Source organism: Ipomoea triloba, chromosome 15 (genome assembly GCF_003576645.1).
Source record: "Ipomoea triloba cultivar NCNSP0323 chromosome 15, ASM357664v1".
Taxonomy (NCBI): domain Eukaryota; kingdom Viridiplantae; phylum Streptophyta; class Magnoliopsida; order Solanales; family Convolvulaceae; genus Ipomoea; species Ipomoea triloba.
Window position 1 is genome coordinate 1,376,199 of NC_044930.1, and position 18,558 is coordinate 1,394,756.

Below are 18,558 nucleotides of genomic sequence, written 5' to 3' on the forward strand. Positions count from 1 at the left end.
TACTTATAAGAGATGTGATATGGTAACTCTAATCGAATTGATATGGTAGTTGACTTGGTAAACAATTATAATCATAAGGTTCCAACTTTAACTCCTTGTGAGAAGATGAGCTGTTTATTGGATGTCGTTTATTATTTGAATTAGTCGGATATTAGCATTCTAGATTGATTTACTTTTTTTATGGCCAGTTTTAGATGACACCATTTTCAATATATATATATATATATATATATATATATATATATGTATGTATGTATGTATGTATGTATGTATGTATGTATGTATGTATCTATGTATGTATGTATGTATATGTATGTATATATGTCAGCTCAAATGTGGTCATGTCTTAACGTGCGGCTGCAAATTATTAGGTAGAAAAGTACCAATAGTGTTAGAAAACGCACAACAAAGAAATGCATCAATGCACCAAAAAATCTTTTTGGTGTAGTGTAATGACACGTAGACTGCTTTAATACAGACGAAGGTACGCTCAGTTTAAGGAAAAAGATTCAAATTAGTCGTTAAACTACACGCAAAAGTGAAATTGGGTCATCCAACGCAAAAAAAAATAAAATTACAATTAATGCCTTAAACTGTCCATAATTATGTCATTCAACTAAATTTAACATGTTTCTTAGGTTATCGCTAACGTGACGGTCATCATATTAAAAAATTATTTTTTTTAATTTATTTTATTAATTTTAAATAAAATATTTTTTTAAAACAAAAAAGAAAAGAAAAGAAAAGAAAGGAAACCCCCACCCCATATCCATCTTCGTCTCCGCGAAAAAAACTCGATCTCTTTGCCTCTAGCCGGTAGACGAAGCATTAACTTTGTCTCCCAGCCAGAGATAAAGATATATGGGGAGGGGGTGGGGGGTTTATTGGGATAGTTTTCACCTTAGCAATGATATGAGTATTTAGTCAAATTGCATAATTTTGAACAATCCAGAGATTTAACTGTATTTATTTATTTTTAGTTGTATGACCAAATTTTACTTTTGGACGTAATTGGCCGGATGACTAATTTGAACATTTTTCCCTCAATTTTATTGCTATTAGTACATGACATCCATGCATGCATGCATATCAACAATTTGTGATATCACTATCAATCTTTGGTGACATGAAGATTATGGCTGTTTCATAAGCCAAACATCAACTCCACTATATGACTATAATAACTGTGGAGATACATATACATATATAAGCACATTCAATCAAGTGAAAAAACAGCATTATATATATATATATATAGGATAGGGTTTTTGGTGCATGCATGGGCTTACGTAGCTTCATATCGATGGCGGCGGAGGAGGAGAACCACCTCGGAAGAGCGCTTTAAAACCATTTATGATTTTACAGAGAAAAGGGCGAAGGATTCTGCGCTTGATGTCTCCTCGGACTGGAGTCACAAATGGATAATTCTTATTGGGGTTGCCCTTGCACGATCCATTTCTTGATTTCTCCATTATATTGCAAGTAGCTAGAGTTCCTTTTCACTGTTTTAATTCAAATTTCTATCCGACAAGGAAAGAGAAGGTGGAGAGAGAGAGAGAGCTGTATATGCTAGCTGCTGTCGTCAAGCATGCATGCATATATATATATATATATATATGATTGTTAATGTATGTAGAGGTGAGACCGTGAGAGAGAAACTGGTAGGTTATTTCCCAGAAAGTGCAAAATGCATGGGATATATCGTTTCTGCGTGTTGAAGTGACTGAGAATAGACATGTTTATGTTAGCCAGCTGGGAGATAATTATGGAGTGGTTTTGCAGTTTAAAAAAGCAATTAATTAAGGTTAGAAAGTGACACATGTTAAAGAGTTATACAAATTAATTAAAGTCTAAGAACATATTGGTGTCGAGTTTAAATTTATCTCACAATGCTAGTATTGGACGAAGTATGCAAAAGAAAGTGACACACTAAAATCTGTAAGTACTTTTGTTGTAAATATTTAATTTTTTGCTTTTTTGAAGCTTTAATTATTTGCTAAATTTGTAGGTATTTTTCTGTTTCTTTGTACTGATAGGAGAGATCGATTTATACTTTAAAAATAGAGTGAGATTTCTGAAAATAATTAAAAGAATGTGTGTTTAGGTTTCATGATCTTGGGAGGACCATTTTGTCATCAATGACACCAGCCTGGATCCCAACGTACGTGCACTTGTGTCGTGTGAGACCGTCTGATCTATTTGGATTCACACATAGCTTACAAGAAAGTCTTAAACTACATTTATATCCAGTAGGGATAATCCACGTTGACTTAAAATTCGATCAATTCCTAATGCAAATTAAACAAAGTTGTACAAAAACGACGTTAAATGCATGCCAATACGCACCTCAACAATCGACCAATTTAATCTCTCTACTTTAAAAAGTGAAGCATTAAAGACAATAGATGACGCGGTGTTGATATCATCTCTGTTATATTATCATACTTACGTACCAACTCATATATTGTTGGGATAAGGATCAAATAGACCTTCAAACTATACCTCATTGTGCAATTAGGCATTTCAACTTCAAAAAGCTCCAATTACACCCTCAAACTTGTTATTTTGGAGCAAATAAACCCTCGAACTTATTTGTGACCTGTAATAGCATGCCAAATATATTTTCGACGAACCTCCAATCACATTTCGGCGCCCAAATCGAAAAATCAACCACCGGCGCCGGTCGCGTCCGACCGGAGAACGTTCACAATTTACATACTGAATGTTCACAATTTAAGTTGTAAATATTCAATATGTAAATTATATATTTTGAATACGAGTTCACTTTGCAAGATGGATTCGTGTCCGTGATGTAACTATGGGTCATAAATAATGACACCAGGCGAGCCAGGAAGTCCAACATGTCCCGCCATGTAGAGAGACCGCGACTATTATACATATGTTTCATCAATTCCTACCGCAAACAAAGTTGCACCAAATTAAAGTTGCCGACATGTTGGTAACAACATCTATCAAACCCAACGAAATCAATTCATTAAATTAGCTAGCTTCAACGTTCAAAAACAGAGTCAAATCGAGACGACTTAAAATATAGACTACATAAATCATGCGTATTTAAAACAAAATAGAATTTAAGATTTTTCTTTCACATCCAATTAGCATTAAACGTCATGGATTGCACATCATGAATTCAATTCGATCGGTGGAGATCAGAGTCCAATTAATATATTCAATTAATATCTGTATGTTTCCTAACCTAAAAACTTTTGGCTTCTACAATTAGCTAATGCTATCAACTAGATAAACACACTAACTCAATTAACTAATACATAATAGTTATTAGCTAACAGCTATTTACCAAACACATCTATTGTTGTTTCGTTTCTTTTCTAAATATGGGGGAGGTGAAAAAATAATAAAAGATAGAAAATTTGGGTTTTTCTCAAGTTGTGGGAAAAATACGAATGGTTATTGGGTAGGGAATTGGTCTGTTCTTTATCACATATTCAGCTATAAATATATAAACAGCAAATTTCTTTTATAAATAAAGGCTATCACTATTGGGCTTCCCATATGGCCCCAATAGATCTTTAACCTTAGCAAACACGGGCACACGGCCCAGTAAACTGTCAGCATCTAACGGTTACCGGTGTTTCCCGGGAAAGCTAACGGCCAGCCTACACCAGCTTTGAACTAACGCACAGTTCATGAAATATTGAAATCTACACCTGAAACGTGTCTTTCCTTCATTGGCCATATGTTTTAGGACAGATTTTTTGTTTTGTTTTGTTTTTTTCTTTTTTTTTTGGTTTTTTCATAAGTCTAAATATATACTCTTAGCAATATTGGAAAAAAAAGATCAATGTTCGAATCTTATGCAACAGTAGTGTGGGAATTATGTCTAAAGTGAGATGTAAATGCTCTGTAAACCTATGAACTAAACACACCCTTAATCTTCTTCCCCAAACAATTAGTCTGTAATATAGATTTAGTCATTAAATTCTTAATAAAGTAACAAATTTGACCGCTTTAATAAAATCATAATTTAAAAAAAAAAATATTTTCAAATATTTTGTTCTTAGATTTTTTAAAAATTGTTTGAATTTAACTCAATTTAGTACAAGTCAGGTGTTGAGCAGTATACCAGTCCAAGTCATTTGTCTACAAAGTTGTTACAGAAACCAACTAACCAACTAGAAAAACAGCATTTAAAAAGGGACACTTCCATTTTTTTAGGCAACAAGTCAAATAAAAGTACAATAAAAACATTTTCGTGTGTCATTTAGTCAATGGATAATTGATAAATTAAGAAATAATCTTTGGAATAATTACAGAAAATTAACAAAAGGTCAAACATAAGCATTGTGTGCAAACCAGAAAAACCCAGAAAACTCTGCTGTTCTTCTGTTACTGATTCATTTTTGGACTCAATCCAGAACAACAGGAAATGGAAAGCTGGAACAGCTGTCCTGAAACAATCATATCGGTTTCTCTGCGCTGTGGTCTGTGAGTTTGATATGTTCAAGGAAAACACCCATGTTTTAACATATCCATCCACCCTGGTGGCCTCGTATCAGATGATCTTGTCTCTGCCGCCTATCCTTCTTCTGTATTGAGATCTGTGATTCTGCAGTCTTATTAAACCCCTCTGTTTCAATCTTGGGTACTCTTCAAAATCACTCCTTTTTGTGAATTTCATCACTTTGCATCCTTATTTTGATCAAACCTCCTTTCTGCAATCTTGGGTCATCCTCTTTTGTCTGTGCTCCCACTGGGTATTCTTCAAAATCACTCCTTTTTATTGAATTCCATAACTTTGCATCCTTGTTTTGATCAAAGTCTTATGTTTTGTATGGAATTTTGGTAGTAAATTGACAGTTTTGATTGATTCTTGAACAAAATCTGGGGATTGCATATTAGCTCTGTGTTCTTGATTTATGAAGTTAGTTAAGTTTAATGAAGCTAGTAGGCGAACTGTTTGTTTCTTGTTTCTTTGTAATGTACATTAATCTAGAAAGTTTTATGTATTTGTTATTGATTAGTTGTTGTACTTGTGTTCTTTTGTTTCATATATCTAATCAAATTAGTGTTTATGTTTCTCTATTTTGTATGTTCAGAGCTATAGGCAGGCACAGTTTTTGTGTTGCTCTGAGGTGGAAAAATGGGGGAGAAGGGAAACATTTCTGAGTACAGAAGTAGGCTCGATAAGACCTTGTCGTGTCGTGATCTTGTAAACGAGGAGGCACTTAAGGGCCTCGTTAGGAATCAAATCCTAAGCTCGTCGAATTTTGAGATGGAAGGTTTGTGTGTCAATGTTGTGCTGTAGTTCTTAAGGAAATTGCGTGTGAAATGAAGACTAAGCACAAAGATATGTGTGGTTTAATTTCCAGGCTGTATAGACAATGTAGTGGAAAGAAGAACCGAGGAATTAGGAAACACACTTGACATGTTGAGAAGTGCCTCGTTGAGTGATGGCGATAAGTCAAAATCTGGTGATGTATCGTATGGTGGTTGGAAAGTAAGCTATCTGTCATATTTGCTGAAAAAAAAAGAGTTTTTCTTGTTCTTGATTTTGCCCCATGCTGCAATGTTCTTTGATTCAAATGTTGCATTGCTGCACAAAGAATTTACGAGAAACAAAGAGATCTCTAGTCATTACTTGTTGGATCGCCTTATTTTTGCAGGTTAAGCAGGATTCAGAAGAGTTTCGGGTTATGTATAGAGAAGGACCAGAAGGGACTCCTTTTCATACACTCTTAGTTGAAGGCTATGTAGATGGTCCAATTGATGTTTGTAAGTTAAGCTGAAACTTTCGACTCTCTTAATACTTGTTTGCTGCAAAGTGGTGACTCGAGGTTGCCACGAGAAGTTGGTTCTTGACTGCTCTATGTTGCAGGTATGTGCATCTCGTGGGAGGCCGATCTCTACAAGAAATGGTAAGAATTACACGCCTGTGATATATAACTGCATTATGGGTTATAAAGATCATATTTTTCTGTTATACATTTCTGTCAGGTGGCCTCAGACTACCGTTCCATGTTTCAAGATCGCTTACTCTCAGTGTTTACAGAAGGTCAGAATCGGTGAACAGATATCTTTAGTAAGGTACGCTTTCCCCTTTAAGAGAAGTATTCGTTTATTTTGCCTGGCCCGTAAATTTTGTAATGTGAATCTACTTTCTGGAAGAAAGGATGAAGCTTTCATGGCCACTGTCAACGAGGGAGGCTCTCGTGCACTATTTTGAATTCGACTACTTTCAAGATGGTCTGATTGTTGTGCTCCTGAACTCGGTAAAACTATGAACACATATGACTTTCCCCCGATATATAGGGTGTAAAACCTCGTTATTGTATTTGATTCCAGATCTCCGACTTGGAAAATGTTGATACTAGTACTCGTGGATTCGCCCGAGAAGGAATCCCTGATGCTCGTGATTTAGTGAGAATCGATGTGGTGGGCGGTTTAGCTCTGCAGAAAGTTACTGCCAACAGAAGCTACTTCCGGTTAGTTTGGCCTGTTTTCTGCAAATAGTTTTACCATTGCATTTGCATAGCCTGTGTTGTTTTTTTTTTGAATACTATTGACTCTGTTACAATATAGTATCTGTTCATAGCCTGTGTTGTTATAAAGCTTCTTGTTGATATAAAATGTTGCAGAACAATTGCCAACATGGATATAAAACTGGATTTTGTCCCTCCTGCATTCATCAATTTTGTCTCGAGGCAGCTTATAGGTAGCGGGTTCAAGCTTTATAAGAAGGTCTGATCTGTTCGGGTTTATGATTTATATGTTCTTCTGAGAATTAAGTTTGTTCTTCAGCATTTCCTGGCAATGCTTATTATCGTGTTGCAGGAAGTGGCTTCTGTTTGCAGAGGCGATGAAGATTTTAGCGAGGCGTTAAAGGGTGTGCAGTACAAGCGAATCCGGGAAGCTCTCTATTCGGATTGTAACGCTAATGGGGATATAGAAGCGGAAGGCGTGAAGACAAACAACGATATGCAGACAAGCGATACAGACGAAAATGAAATCCAGGAAGAGGAGGTTCGCGATTGTGTTCATCATTCACCATCTGAGGACAGAAACATTTGTGGTGAGATTGAGGAAGTCGATGAGGAAGATGGTGGAAAGGCGGGGACTGTTGATTCCCCGAGGAATCAAATCGTACAGGGAGGAGGCTCCACCACTCGAAACAAGAAGATAGCCATTAGCCCCGAGGTTCAGCAAGCTCTGGCAACACTGGAAAAGGCTATTTCTTTCATCCGCGAAAATGGATGCAACTCAAATTTCAAATCTATGTGCAGAAGCAACATAGAAGATTCAAAATTCTCGGGATTTAACCAAATTCGCATGAATGGCATTGCGACTACTACTGAAATATCGAGAAAGGAATCAGTAGAGATTACCTCGTACGAGCATAGGATTAGCTCCTGCAGTCATAGTTCCAGGTAAATATAGTCTGCTACACAGCTTGATTTCGACAAAACACCATAGGATATGTCTTGTTTGTTACACTTTCTGAGTTTCTGCACTTTTCCAGGCGTACGAGTTCTAGTTTGTGCACAAAGGAAACGAGCCATAATAAGATAGCACCGGTGTCACCAGATGCTTATGTTGCCAACCCTAACAAGCCTCACCATACCGATTCAAATTCCTGTGGAGATCACAAAGCAGCAGAGACAATTTTGGAGAATATAGAGAAGAACAATAATCTGACAGCTTCTCATGTAAATCACATCAAAGAAGATAGAACTGGTAAAAGAAAAACCAGAAAGCTTTCATATTGTTGCTATAGTTTACTTTCTAGGCAGATTTCGACTTAAGAATTAGCGACTCTGGTTTAACCATAACAGTTTCATGAAAATATAGAAAACGAATAACATTCAAATTGATAATTTTCTCATCCTTTTAAGATGTGACTTTTTCTGTAATACATATTGTGCTAAACCCCGTTTCCCTTCCCTGTTGAGACCATAAAAAACTGTTCGGAAATTAACTGCACTGGGAACAATCCCAGTGTTCATCATTTCAGAAATAAGTTGGAGGGCTTCTTCAGACTTACCTATCCTACAAAGACAAGATATGAAGATTGAATACGTTTTAAAATCGGGGAAAGGACCGTTCTGCTTTATATGCTGAAAAACGCTCCATGCATCAGTAACGTTCCCCGTGTTTATATAGCCGCGTAAGAGTGCAGAGTAAGTAACAAGCGTTGGTTCACAACCCGACTCTTTCATCTCCTCGAGGCATGCCAAGACCTTCTCGATTTGTTTCTCCTTGAAGTAGTAGACTATCAAAGACGTATATGTATGTATAGTAGGCTGGATGCCGAGCTGTTTCATGGATTCTATTTTTGCCAATGCTGTTTTTAAGTCTCCCTTTTGCAGAAGTCCATGAATTATGCTTCCATGTGTGTACTGAGCTAGGGTGTGCTGATCATCATCAAATTCGGCAATCAATCCTAAAGCCTCTTCCAACCTCCCCACTCGACAAAGGGACCGGACATACAAGGAATAACTCAAAGGAATGCTGAAACCGGTTTTCTGTAAGGATTCGATACAGCTTCTGGCATCGCCTAATTTTCCAGCTTCACATAGACAATCGAGGTAGGCTTCAGCTAACTCTTTATCGGGTCTGCAATCCATTTCAATCATCTCGTGGAATAGCTTTATTGCTTCATCAATGTTCCTACCTTTCTTTCCACAAAGGCATATGATCAGAAACTTATATGTAGTTTCAGTAGGTCTGTGATCGCCATCTTTCATCTCTCGAAAAGTTCTGAGAGCGATGTCTGTGAGGCCTGTTCGACCATATTGCATTATCATGATTGTCCACGTATTACACGTTATCAAGCAGCGTTTTCTCCTCATTTCATAAAAGAGGCTTCTCATCTCTTTAAAGTCTTTGGCTTGTCCCGCAATCTTGATTGCCATGTGGTAGGATTCTGTTGTGTGTCTGTAACCAGAACGCTTCCCCGCCCATGAGAAAAAGCGTAACGCTATACCAGAATGCAGTCTGGAGTTACGCAAGATCTCAGTTACAAGTTCTGGTGTAAATCGTATACTGCATTTCTCCAATTGTTCGTTTACAAAACACCAATCCATGGAGGACGACAGAATTTGACTGATCTCGCAAACACCATGTTGATGACAGGATTTCGATGCTGGCCCTAATTCTGCTGTGTTCAATTCGACACGAGCCTCTAGCAGACTGGATACCCCCTGCATCTGTTCTATCTCTTTAAGCTTATTCATCTCTCCTTTCCTCCTCAAATAAGATGTAACCTGTTGGAAGATATCATCTCCAGGTTCCATTTTAGAGTCCTTCATCTCCTTCATGAATTTCAGAATATCATTGGTCCCAGAAACTTTAAGAAGCTCCTTGATGAATATGCTATAAGATTTCCTACTTGGGCTAATACCTTTCTCCTTCATGCTCTTGAATACCCCCCAAGCTTCAGACACACAGTTTTGGCGAATGTAACCAGCAATAACAGCAGTGAACGCCATACAATCCAATCGAACTCCTCTCTCCATCATCTCGTGATAGAGGTCCACACCTTTCTGAAACTCGTTTGCCCTGAAAAGGCGCTGCATCAAAGCAGTATAGGTAGCTGTTGTGGGTAAATGTCCTGATTCTTTAACGCTTTGCATTAGATCAAGTGCTTTCGAAAGCTCATTTCTGCTCAAGAATGCACAAACTATAATCTTGTAAAGATTCTCATTACCTGCACTTCTTTTCTTCATGATATCAACAATCTCCAATGCATCGTTAATCCTGTCTGCCTTGCACAGTCCATTCACCAACGCCTCAAAATTTTCGGAGTCAAGGCTTACGTTTTTCTTCATCATTTCGCGAATCAATTCTAACGCTTCTCGAATCCTACCTGCATTGCAGAGATTCCTAAGCATGAAACCATAGACTTCATGTTCTGAGATTTCTAAAGTGCTCATCATATCATCGCAAATCCTGTGAGCTGCAACGCTATCTCCAGAAACCGCCAAGCATTTAAGTAACTTTTTAAACAACCGCTCATCCAACACCATGCCTTGGTGGCTCATCTCCTTGTAGAATTCAAGTGCAATGTCTGCCTTTCCTGCATTACAAAGTGCATTCAACATAAGTTTATGCGCCAATGTGTCTGGTTCGGGGCCATTTTTCTTCATCTTCTCGAAGACTAACAGGGCTTTGCCAATTAACTTCGCGTGCCCACAATGGGAGATGATAATGCTCCATGTCTTAAGATTATGCTCACAAGAATTGTTCTCCATTTCCTCCAACAATTTATCAACCAGACCAAAATCCTTCGCCTCTGCAGCCATGTAAATCATCACATTATATGTCTCAGTACTGTGACTAAACCCTTCCACTGATTTCACCCAATTGAAGAACCTCAAAGCCAAATGAGGAACCTTGAAGCACCTCTTCAGTACCATCTCAACAATTCCCTGAGTATACTCCAAGCTCGCATTTTTCAACCTCTCTTCCATAGACACAGCATCATTTTCGTCCCTAACAATTTCAGTAATCTTATGAACAATCGGGCTAACGTCTAATGCACCCAAAACACCCATTTGCTTATCATTTGAAGAGAGAAATTCCTCATTCTCCTCGGCATTTCCACAAACATCGAGTGTGCAAGCTGCTTTTTGTACAATGTCCCCCACGTTCTCAGGCTGGGTTCTTCCTGGTAATGTGAACCCAGATTGCTTTTCAACCTTTCTCACATTCCCTGACTCCAAAATATCCCGGATTTCATTGAAGAGCGAATTAAGATTATGGGCTTCACTCTCTCTGGTTTTCTTGGATTTCTGAAGCTTATACGACTTGGTGTCAAACGACAGAGTGAAAAGCTGAAATCTTTGATGGAGCCTGAATAGATTATTCCTGGAAACTGTAGTTGAGAGCTCCAGTATAGACAAGAATCTCAAAATTTTCATCATTTTGTAGTCTTGTTAGATTATGGCGCCAAACACCCATTTGTAGTTCTGTAAATCATTAAAGGATTAGTTTGTAAAATATCAATCTTTTAGGGGTCAAATTGTAATATTTTATAAGATACGATTGTCGCCTAGAAATTTCTAGTTGAATTGGGCTTTGGCTACACGTATAGGTTTAAGAAAATAATTAGATCAAATGAAGTTTAAGATTATTATTCCTGGTTGGTTTAGAACATAAAATATGTATAAATTGGCTTCATTAGAAAAGGAAAGAGGCAATTCCCTCACTGCAAAATACTTTATATTCTCTCAATATACTTTCCTCTTACATCATTTCCATATATATACTCACCGGTTATTGAATTGTTCACCAAGCAAAAGAGATGGGTTGGATTTGGCAAGACGACGATGACGATGTTCCCCGCCGTTCCGGCGATTACCCTAGCGGGTCATCAGCCGGGGACGACGGCGGTCAGTGCGCCACCCGGAAAGTCGTAAGGACACAGTGCCGAATCGAGGAGTCCGAGCCTGGTAAGTTCGTCCGAAAGTGCGAGAAGACCGAGGAAATCTTCAAGGACTGCGTCGGAAGGTATAAAAAAACAAAATATTTTCTGATTTATCCTTTTTTGCTTGAAAATTGAATCGACAATGATCAATTGGCAATAATATTCTGAATTTCTGATGATTATACTCGTGTTTTTCTGGGAAATCTATATGAATTGTATATTTGTTGCGTACATAGGTGAAAATCTTTGAATAGGGACAAGGTAGATCAGAGTAAAAAAAAGCCCTAAACTGAAATTCAATAGTATACAAACTTCACCTCTGACTGGAATCCACGGACAGATAAGCCAATCTTAATAGTTTCAGAATTGAATCTTGTTGATGAAAGGGTAAAGCTTTACAATGAAGTTTTGAAACTCTTATTGTTAATTGCTCTAAGTCTCTTATAGACCAAACTCGATCTTAAGATTTGTGAAGATTAGCTGATGCTGTGATGCAATGTTGTCTTAAGCTTTACCAGACAGCTGTAATGTGGAAAGCTTCCATTTAGTGCTGTATAGACAACATCAATACCTTAAAGGCTTTTAGGACTTTGAGGTTCCATGTATCTGAGTAATTCGCTGTAGCATATTGTTTAACCACAGGAACTGCCACTAGTAAGTGTAACTTGCATTTTATATGACATAATATAGCTTTTGTTCCCTTCTCTTCTGGAGGAGGATTAATCTGCATTGCCTTCATCTACCCGAGAAATTACTATTTCTTCTCATTAGCTATGAAGTAGGCTGAATACAGTGTAGAGCAATATTTCCAGTTTTACTGATTGCTTCCATCTTAAACTATGCTTGCTTTCATTGATTCTTAGTTAGGTGTTGGTGAATCTCTTACATGTTGTATTAGTTGACTAGTCATGGCCTTGCTGTTTTCTCATTCAGGCTGCCTGAGATGGTGCAATCTAACAAAGAGTACACCGAGGAAGATGTAACGCACCAAATGAATAAAGGGTTTGCTTTGCCAGCTTTGGAGTCATCACATCAAACGCCTTTCGACTTCCCTGGGCTGCGCAGTGATATTGAAGCCATGGAACGCAACTTCTTCACTGGCCTTGACCGCTTCTTTGGAGCAGCCGAGGACACCATGAATGGATTCTTTGGCTCATTTGGCATCCCTCAAGTCGACAATGGTGATCAATCCTCCTCCGCAAGGACCCGAGGTATACCAGTTCCAGAAGCAGCCGAGGACACCATGAATGGATTCTTCGGTTCATTTGGCATCCCTCGAGTCGACAATGGTGATCAATCCTCCTCAGCAAGGACCCGAGGTATACCAGTGGAATGCAACCCCCCGAAAGAACCTTCAACTGAAGTGTTCACTTCTGATGCAGGATTTGATTTTCCAGGACAGTCCAAAGAGGTCTGAAGCTAGTTTTTTAGAGGTTTTGGCTATGGAGTTTGCAGAGTAGTTTGGTGGCTTTTTCATAGTATTGTTTATGTGATCCAGAATGTAGCTTAGAAATTTATAATATAATTCATATAGTAAAACCTTATATTATATAAAATGTTAAATTGATCAATGGAAGCAACATTTTTAAATGCTCATGATTCTGTACTAGGTAGTATATGTTTTATACTTTCTCAATCTTTTTCAGCTTAAAGAATCAACGTCCCCATCTTAAGGTGCGATCGTGTGACTAAATGGATGTGTCATAAGATTGATTTAAATAAGTGTAAATAATAATTTTTTAAAATTATAATTAGAAAAGAAAAAATTTAACTTTGCAATGCATGCAAAAATAACATCATTTTACAACATGATAGTTCGTTCATACATCAATGGTAATAATTCTTACTAACCTTAACTTAAACTGATTTTTTTTTATGATCCTTTCTAACTACTTTCAATAGTGACTACTTAAGGTTGAAGTGTAACATTTGTGTAAAACCGTCTCACTGCTCTTAATTTATGAGACATGTCAGATATTTGTTAATGGGTCAAATTTTAACTTCATTAATCAAATATTCAATCCATCTCTGTGAGACGGTCTCACACAAATTTTTGCCAAGGCTGAAATGTATTAATCAAACTAAATTCATAAAATAGAATAAATATGACAATTTTATTTTTTTATTTGGGTCCACATAATTATATTGTCAGTTGAATCTATACTGAGAAAATATGAAATGGTCTATGGACTTTGTAACTAGAAAACCTGCCAATTCTCTCTCTTAGAAACGCATGCACGTACACAAGAGAATGACCACAAATTAATTTCTATAAAAGGAAAATAAATCTAGAGAAAATTCTAATCAAGATCAAAACCCTAATCCAAATCCGGGGATCTCCATGCATGAAGATTACGTGCATCGATTGATAGATACATCACAGAGAGAAACCAAAACACTTACCTCGTACAACACAAATTAACATTCCATAATCCTAAGTTGTTCTTCATACCATCGCTTTTCAATCTTGATTGCATTTCTTGCAGATTGCTTTTCAACCCTTCTCACATTACCTGACTCTAAAACCGGATTTGATTGAAGAGTGAATTAAGATTTTGGGCTTCACTCTCTCTTATTTTCTTGGATTTCTTAAGCTTATATGACTTGGTGGCAAACTAGAGAGCGAAAAGCTGAAATCTTTGATGGAGTCTGAACATATATATTATTCTTGAAAACTGTACCCGAGAGCTGAGTATAGACAATAATCTCAAAATTTTCATTATTTTTCAGACTGGTGTTAGATTCTGGCGCCAAACACCCCTCTGTAATTCTGTAAATCATTAAGATGGTTAGTTTGTAAAATTTCAGTCCTTAGGGGGCCAAATTATAATATTTTATAAGATACGATGACAACGTTAGAGTAGTTGTCGCATAGAAATTTCTAGTTGAATTGGAATGAGTCCTAATGCAATCATTATTGCATTGACAATAGTTCACATATTTGTGTGTACTATAAATCAAAAGTACATTTTTAATAGAGTAAATACTAATTTTGGTCTCACGACCATTAGCAAAATGACAATTGTGGTCCACATGTTTAATTTCTACTAATTTTGGTCCCACGACTATTGTTTTAGTTCCAAAATTTATCGCGTCGGTCACGCATTCGTTTAAAAGGTGCAGAAATCTAAAAATTTTAAAGGTACTTTCATCATTTTCAACTCAATATCTTAATTTGAGCATGAATAAAGAGATTTTTAAGTCTTAAGATTAATCAAAATTCACAGTTCTTCTTCTCAAATTAAGGTAAAATGAGAAGGAAAACTGCGAATTTTGATCGATTTTAAGACTTAAATTTATTTATTCATGCTCAAATTGGGATATTAAGTTGAAAATGACGAAAATAATGGATGGTATATTGGGCTTTTGCTACACGGATCAGTCTAAGAAAATAATTAGATCAAAAAAAGTTTAAGAATGATACACAGTTCAGAACAATTTAAGACTTCGACCAAAATTAAATTTATTATTCATAATGTAATCAGAATTAGATTCATAATTCATTATTCCTAGTCCTAGTGTAATAAGACTATGGTTTATTATTCCTAATTCCTATTGTAATAATGGTAGTCTAAAATTCTTATTTCTGGTGGACTTAGGACATTAAAATATGTATAAATAGGGTTCATTAGAAAAGGAAGGAGGCAATTCCCTCAGTACAAAATACTACTTATATTCTCTCTGTATACTTTCCTCATATTTTTTCATATTCTCGTTATTATTAGTTAGTTATTCTAGTAGTGTTGGTCTGCCGGTCTATATATACTCGCCGGTTATTGAATTGTTCACCAAGCAAAAGAGATGGGTTGGGTTTGGCAAAACGACGATGACGATGTTTCCCGCCGCTCCGGCGATAACCCTAGCATGTCATCAGCCGGGGACGACGGCGGCCAGTGCGACACCCGGAAAGTCCTAAGGACACAGTGCCGAATCGAGGAGTCCGAGCCTGGCAAGTTCGTCCGAAAGTGCGAGAAGACCGAGGAGATCTTCAAGGACTGCGTCGGAAGGTAAAAAAGCAAAATATTTTCTGATTTATCCTTTTTTGCTTGAAAATTGAATCGACAATGATAAATTGTCAATAATATTCTGAATTTCTGATGATTATACTCATGTTTTTCTGGGAAATTTATATGAATTGTATATTTGTTGCGTAGATAGGTGAAAATCTTTGAATAGGGAGAAGTAGAACAGGGTAAAATAAGCCCTAAACTGGATTCTATAGTATACACAAACTTCACCTCTGACTGGAATCCACTGACAAATAAACCAATCTTAGTAGTTTCAGAATTGAATCTTGTGGGGCAACCCCATTCAAGTTGCTTAGGGTGTTACTAATTCGACTCTAACCTGGGCGGCCTATTGGCCTTTTTGGTTTAAACCGGTTAGCTATGGGTGACCTGAGCTGGTTTATCTCCTTGTGGTACTTTGCCACTTTGCAGGCTAAGGTCATAAGACTAACTTTACCTAGTGTACACCTTTGGTAGTAGCTGCGTGTTTGCCTTGTCATGAAAAGATGAAAAGGGTAAAGCTTTACAATGAAGTTTTGAAGGGCATTCATATAGGTAGATCAGATAGAACAATATAGAGAAATTAGTTTGATAAAACACTGAAACTCTTATTGTTAATTGCTCTAAGTCTCTTATAGACCAAACTCGATCTTAAGACTTGTGAAGATTAGCTGATACTGTGATGCAATGTTGTCTTAAGCTTTACGAGACATCTGTAATGTGGAACCTTCCATTTACTGCTGTATAGACATCATCAAAACCTTAAAGGCTTTTAGGACTTTGAGGTTCCATGTATCTGAGTAATTCACTGTAGCATATTGTTTAACCATAGGAACTGCCACTAGTAAGTGTAACTTGCATTTTATATGAGAGAATATAGCTTTTGTTCCCTTCTCTTCTGGAGGAGGATTAAGCTGCATTGCCTTCATCTACCCGAGAAATTAGGATCTCTTCTCATTAGCTATGAGGTAGGCTGAATACAGTGTAGAGCAAAATTTCCAATTTTACTGATTGCTTCCATTGTAAACTATGCTTGCCTGTGGTACTCTGAAATATTCTGTCATCTTGTGCTTTCTTGTTTCATTGATTCTTAGTTAGGTGTTGGTGAATCTCTTACATGTTGTATTAGTTGACTAGTCATGACCTTGCTGTTTTCTCATTCAGGCTGCCTGAGATGGTGCAATCTAACAAAGAGTACACCGAGGAAGATGTAACGAACCAAATGAATAAAGGGTTTGCTTTGCCAGCTTTGGAGTCATCACATCAAACGCCTTTCGACTTCCCTGGGCTGCGCAGTGATATTGAAGCCATGGAGCGCAACTTCTTCACTGGCCTTGACCGCTTCTTTGGAGCAGCCGAGGACACCATGAATGGATTCTTCGGCTCATTTGGCACCCCTGGAGTCTACAATGGTGATCAATCCTCCTCAGCAAGGACCCGAGGTATACCAGGTCCAGAAGCAGCCAAGGACACCATGAATGGATTCTTCGGCTCATTTGGCACCCCTCGAGTCTACAATGGTGATCAATCCTCGTCAGCAAGGACCCGAGGTATACCAGTTCCAGAAGCAGCCAAGGACACCATGAATCGATTCTTCGGCTCATTTGGCACCCCTCGAGTCTACAATGGTGATCAATCCTCCTCAGCAAGGACCCGAGGTATACCAATGGAACGCAACCCCCCGAAGGAACCTTCAACTGAAGTGAACACTTCTGATGCAAGATTTTATTTGAACGGAATTGCTGCAGGATTTGATTTTTCAGGACGTTCCAAAGATGTCTGAAGCTAGTTTTTTAGAGGTTTTGGCTATGGAGTTTGCAGAGTAGTTTGATAGCTTTTTCATAGTATTGTTTGTGACCCAGAATGTGGCTTAGAAATTCATAATATAATTCTTTTATTATATAAAATGTTAAATTGATCAATGGAAGCAACATCTTTTTTTTTAAACACTCGTGATTCTATACAAAGTAGTATATGTTTTATACAGTCTCAATCTTTTTCAGCATAAAGAATCAATGTCTCTATCATAAGGTTCGATTCTATGACTACTAAATGGACGTGTCATAAGATTGATTTAAATAAGTGTAAATAATATTTTTTAGAATTCTAATTTAAAAAAAATTCTAATTAAAAATTAAAAATAAATAACTTTGCCTCTACTACATGCAAAAAGTAACTTCATTTTACAACATAATAGTTCGATCAATCATCAATAATAATAATTCTTACTAGTCTTAATTTAGACTGATTTATTTTCTTATGATCCTTTATGACTATTTAGACTGATTTATTTTCTTTATGATCCTTTATGACTACTTTTCATACAGTGACGATTTAAGGCTAAAAGGTATTAATCAAACTAAATTCATAAAATAGGATAAATATAGAATAAATATGACTATTTGTTTTTATTATTTTGATCCACATAATTATATTGTCAGTTGAATCTATAATAAGAAAATATGAAATGGTCTATGGACTTTCTAACTGGAAAACCTGTCAATTCTCTCTCTTAGAAACGCATGCACGTATACAAGAGAATGCCCACAAATTCCCAAAAAAGAAAAAATAAATCTAGAGAAAATTTTGATCAAGATCAAAACCCTAATCCAAATCCGGGAATTCCCATGCATGAAGATTATGTAGTGCATCGATTGATAGATCATCACAGAGAGAAACCAAAACACTTACCTCGTACAACCCAAATTAACATCCCATAATCCTAGGTTCTTCATACCATCCATTTCCAATCTTTGATTGCATTTCTTGCAGATTGTATCACAAAGGGTTGTCTCAGAATCATTACATTATATCACAATTCTACAGATTTTTTTTGTTTTTATGTGTATTAGCTAGGCATGGATTTACCTGTTGTGATAATGTTTTGATATGTATTCCCCAATTTGAAGCTTTGTTGATTTGGATCCAATTGAATACTCAAAATACCTGTGATTGAATGCATTGTATTGATAGAAGAATTAGCAATAATGCCGCTCCGCAAATTTGGGAGAAGTAAGGACAATAACTGTGTCCATGGGAAAGCATCCAAGAAGGGACTTCATTCCCTGTTTTGGTGGTTTCGGATACCCAACAAGCTGAGGGTGAAGAAAAAGGGGGCAAGTAGTCATGCTGCTTCACCTGATAAAG

General features: G+C 37.0%; 4 protein-coding genes across 8 annotated transcripts; 3 read left to right on the plus strand and 1 right to left on the minus strand.

Moving 5' to 3' along the window:
• The first annotated feature begins 4,328 nt into the window (after positions 1–4,328).
• LOC116007429 lies at positions 4,329–7,889 on the plus strand. 4 transcript variants are annotated; one of them, XM_031248099.1, is made up of 11 exons: positions 4,329–4,624; positions 5,079–5,261; positions 5,352–5,479; positions 5,646–5,754; positions 5,858–5,897; positions 5,977–6,066; positions 6,152–6,251; positions 6,325–6,464; positions 6,618–6,720; positions 6,814–7,406; positions 7,499–7,889. In XM_031248099.1, the coding sequence occupies exons 2-11, from the start codon at positions 5,123–5,125 to the stop codon at positions 7,779–7,781; spliced, it is 1,725 nt and encodes a 574-aa protein (XP_031103959.1). In that variant the 5' UTR covers positions 4,329–4,624; positions 5,079–5,122; the 3' UTR covers positions 7,782–7,889. The 4 variants fall into 4 exon arrangements, with proteins under 4 accessions (XP_031103959.1, XP_031103960.1, XP_031103958.1 ...); XM_031248098.1 differs by having other exon boundaries at positions 4,608–4,736; XM_031248100.1 differs by lacking the exons at positions 5,079–5,261; positions 5,352–5,479.
• On the minus strand, positions 7,821–10,930 carry LOC116007428 (putative pentatricopeptide repeat-containing protein At5g06400, mitochondrial). The gene has a single exon (XM_031248096.1). The coding sequence runs from the start codon at positions 10,899–10,901 to the stop codon at positions 7,842–7,844; it is 3,060 nt and encodes a 1,019-aa protein (XP_031103956.1). The 5' UTR covers positions 10,902–10,930; the 3' UTR covers positions 7,821–7,841.
• Positions 10,931–11,121: 191 nt separating this feature from the next.
• Positions 11,122–12,998, plus strand: LOC116006127 (fra a 1-associated protein-like). The gene is made up of 2 exons (XM_031246402.1): positions 11,122–11,487; positions 12,338–12,998. Exons 1-2 carry the CDS (start codon positions 11,282–11,284, stop codon positions 12,819–12,821), a joined length of 690 nt encoding a protein of 229 aa, XP_031102262.1. The 5' UTR covers positions 11,122–11,281; the 3' UTR covers positions 12,822–12,998.
• A 2,071-nt stretch (positions 12,999–15,069) lies between these two features.
• On the plus strand, positions 15,070–17,358 carry LOC116006350 (fra a 1-associated protein-like). Of its 2 annotated transcripts, XM_031246684.1 has the most exons (3): positions 15,070–15,287; positions 15,345–15,411; positions 16,576–17,358. In XM_031246684.1, exons 1-3 carry the CDS (start codon positions 15,206–15,208, stop codon positions 17,192–17,194), a joined length of 768 nt encoding a protein of 255 aa, XP_031102544.1. In that variant the 5' UTR covers positions 15,070–15,205; the 3' UTR covers positions 17,195–17,358. The 2 variants fall into 2 exon arrangements, with proteins under 2 accessions (XP_031102544.1, XP_031102543.1); XM_031246683.1 differs by having other exon boundaries at positions 15,070–15,411.
• Positions 17,359–18,558: the final 1,200 nt, after the last annotated feature.

Coding starts and splice junctions, on each gene's coding strand:
- LOC116006350 (XM_031246683.1), top strand. CDS start 15,206: ATGGGTTGGGTTTGGCAAAACGACGATGACGATGTTTCCCGCCGCTCC. Junction 15,412..16,575: donor TTCAAGGACTGCGTCGGAAG/GTAAAAAAGCAA, acceptor TTTCTCATTCAG/GCTGCCTGAGATGGTGCAAT.
- LOC116007429 (XM_031248099.1), top strand. CDS start 5,123: ATGGGGGAGAAGGGAAACATTTCTGAGTACAGAAGTAGGCTCGATAAG. Junction 6,067..6,151: donor GAACAGATATCTTTAGTAAG/GTACGCTTTCCC, acceptor TCTGGAAGAAAG/GATGAAGCTTTCATGGCCAC. Junction 6,721..6,813: donor GGTTCAAGCTTTATAAGAAG/GTCTGATCTGTT, acceptor ATCGTGTTGCAG/GAAGTGGCTTCTGTTTGCAG.
- LOC116006127 (XM_031246402.1), top strand. CDS start 11,282: ATGGGTTGGATTTGGCAAGACGACGATGACGATGTTCCCCGCCGTTCC. Junction 11,488..12,337: donor TTCAAGGACTGCGTCGGAAG/GTATAAAAAAAC, acceptor TTTCTCATTCAG/GCTGCCTGAGATGGTGCAAT.
- LOC116007428 (XM_031248096.1), bottom strand. CDS start 10,901: ATGATGAAAATTTTGAGATTCTTGTCTATACTGGAGCTCTCAACTACA.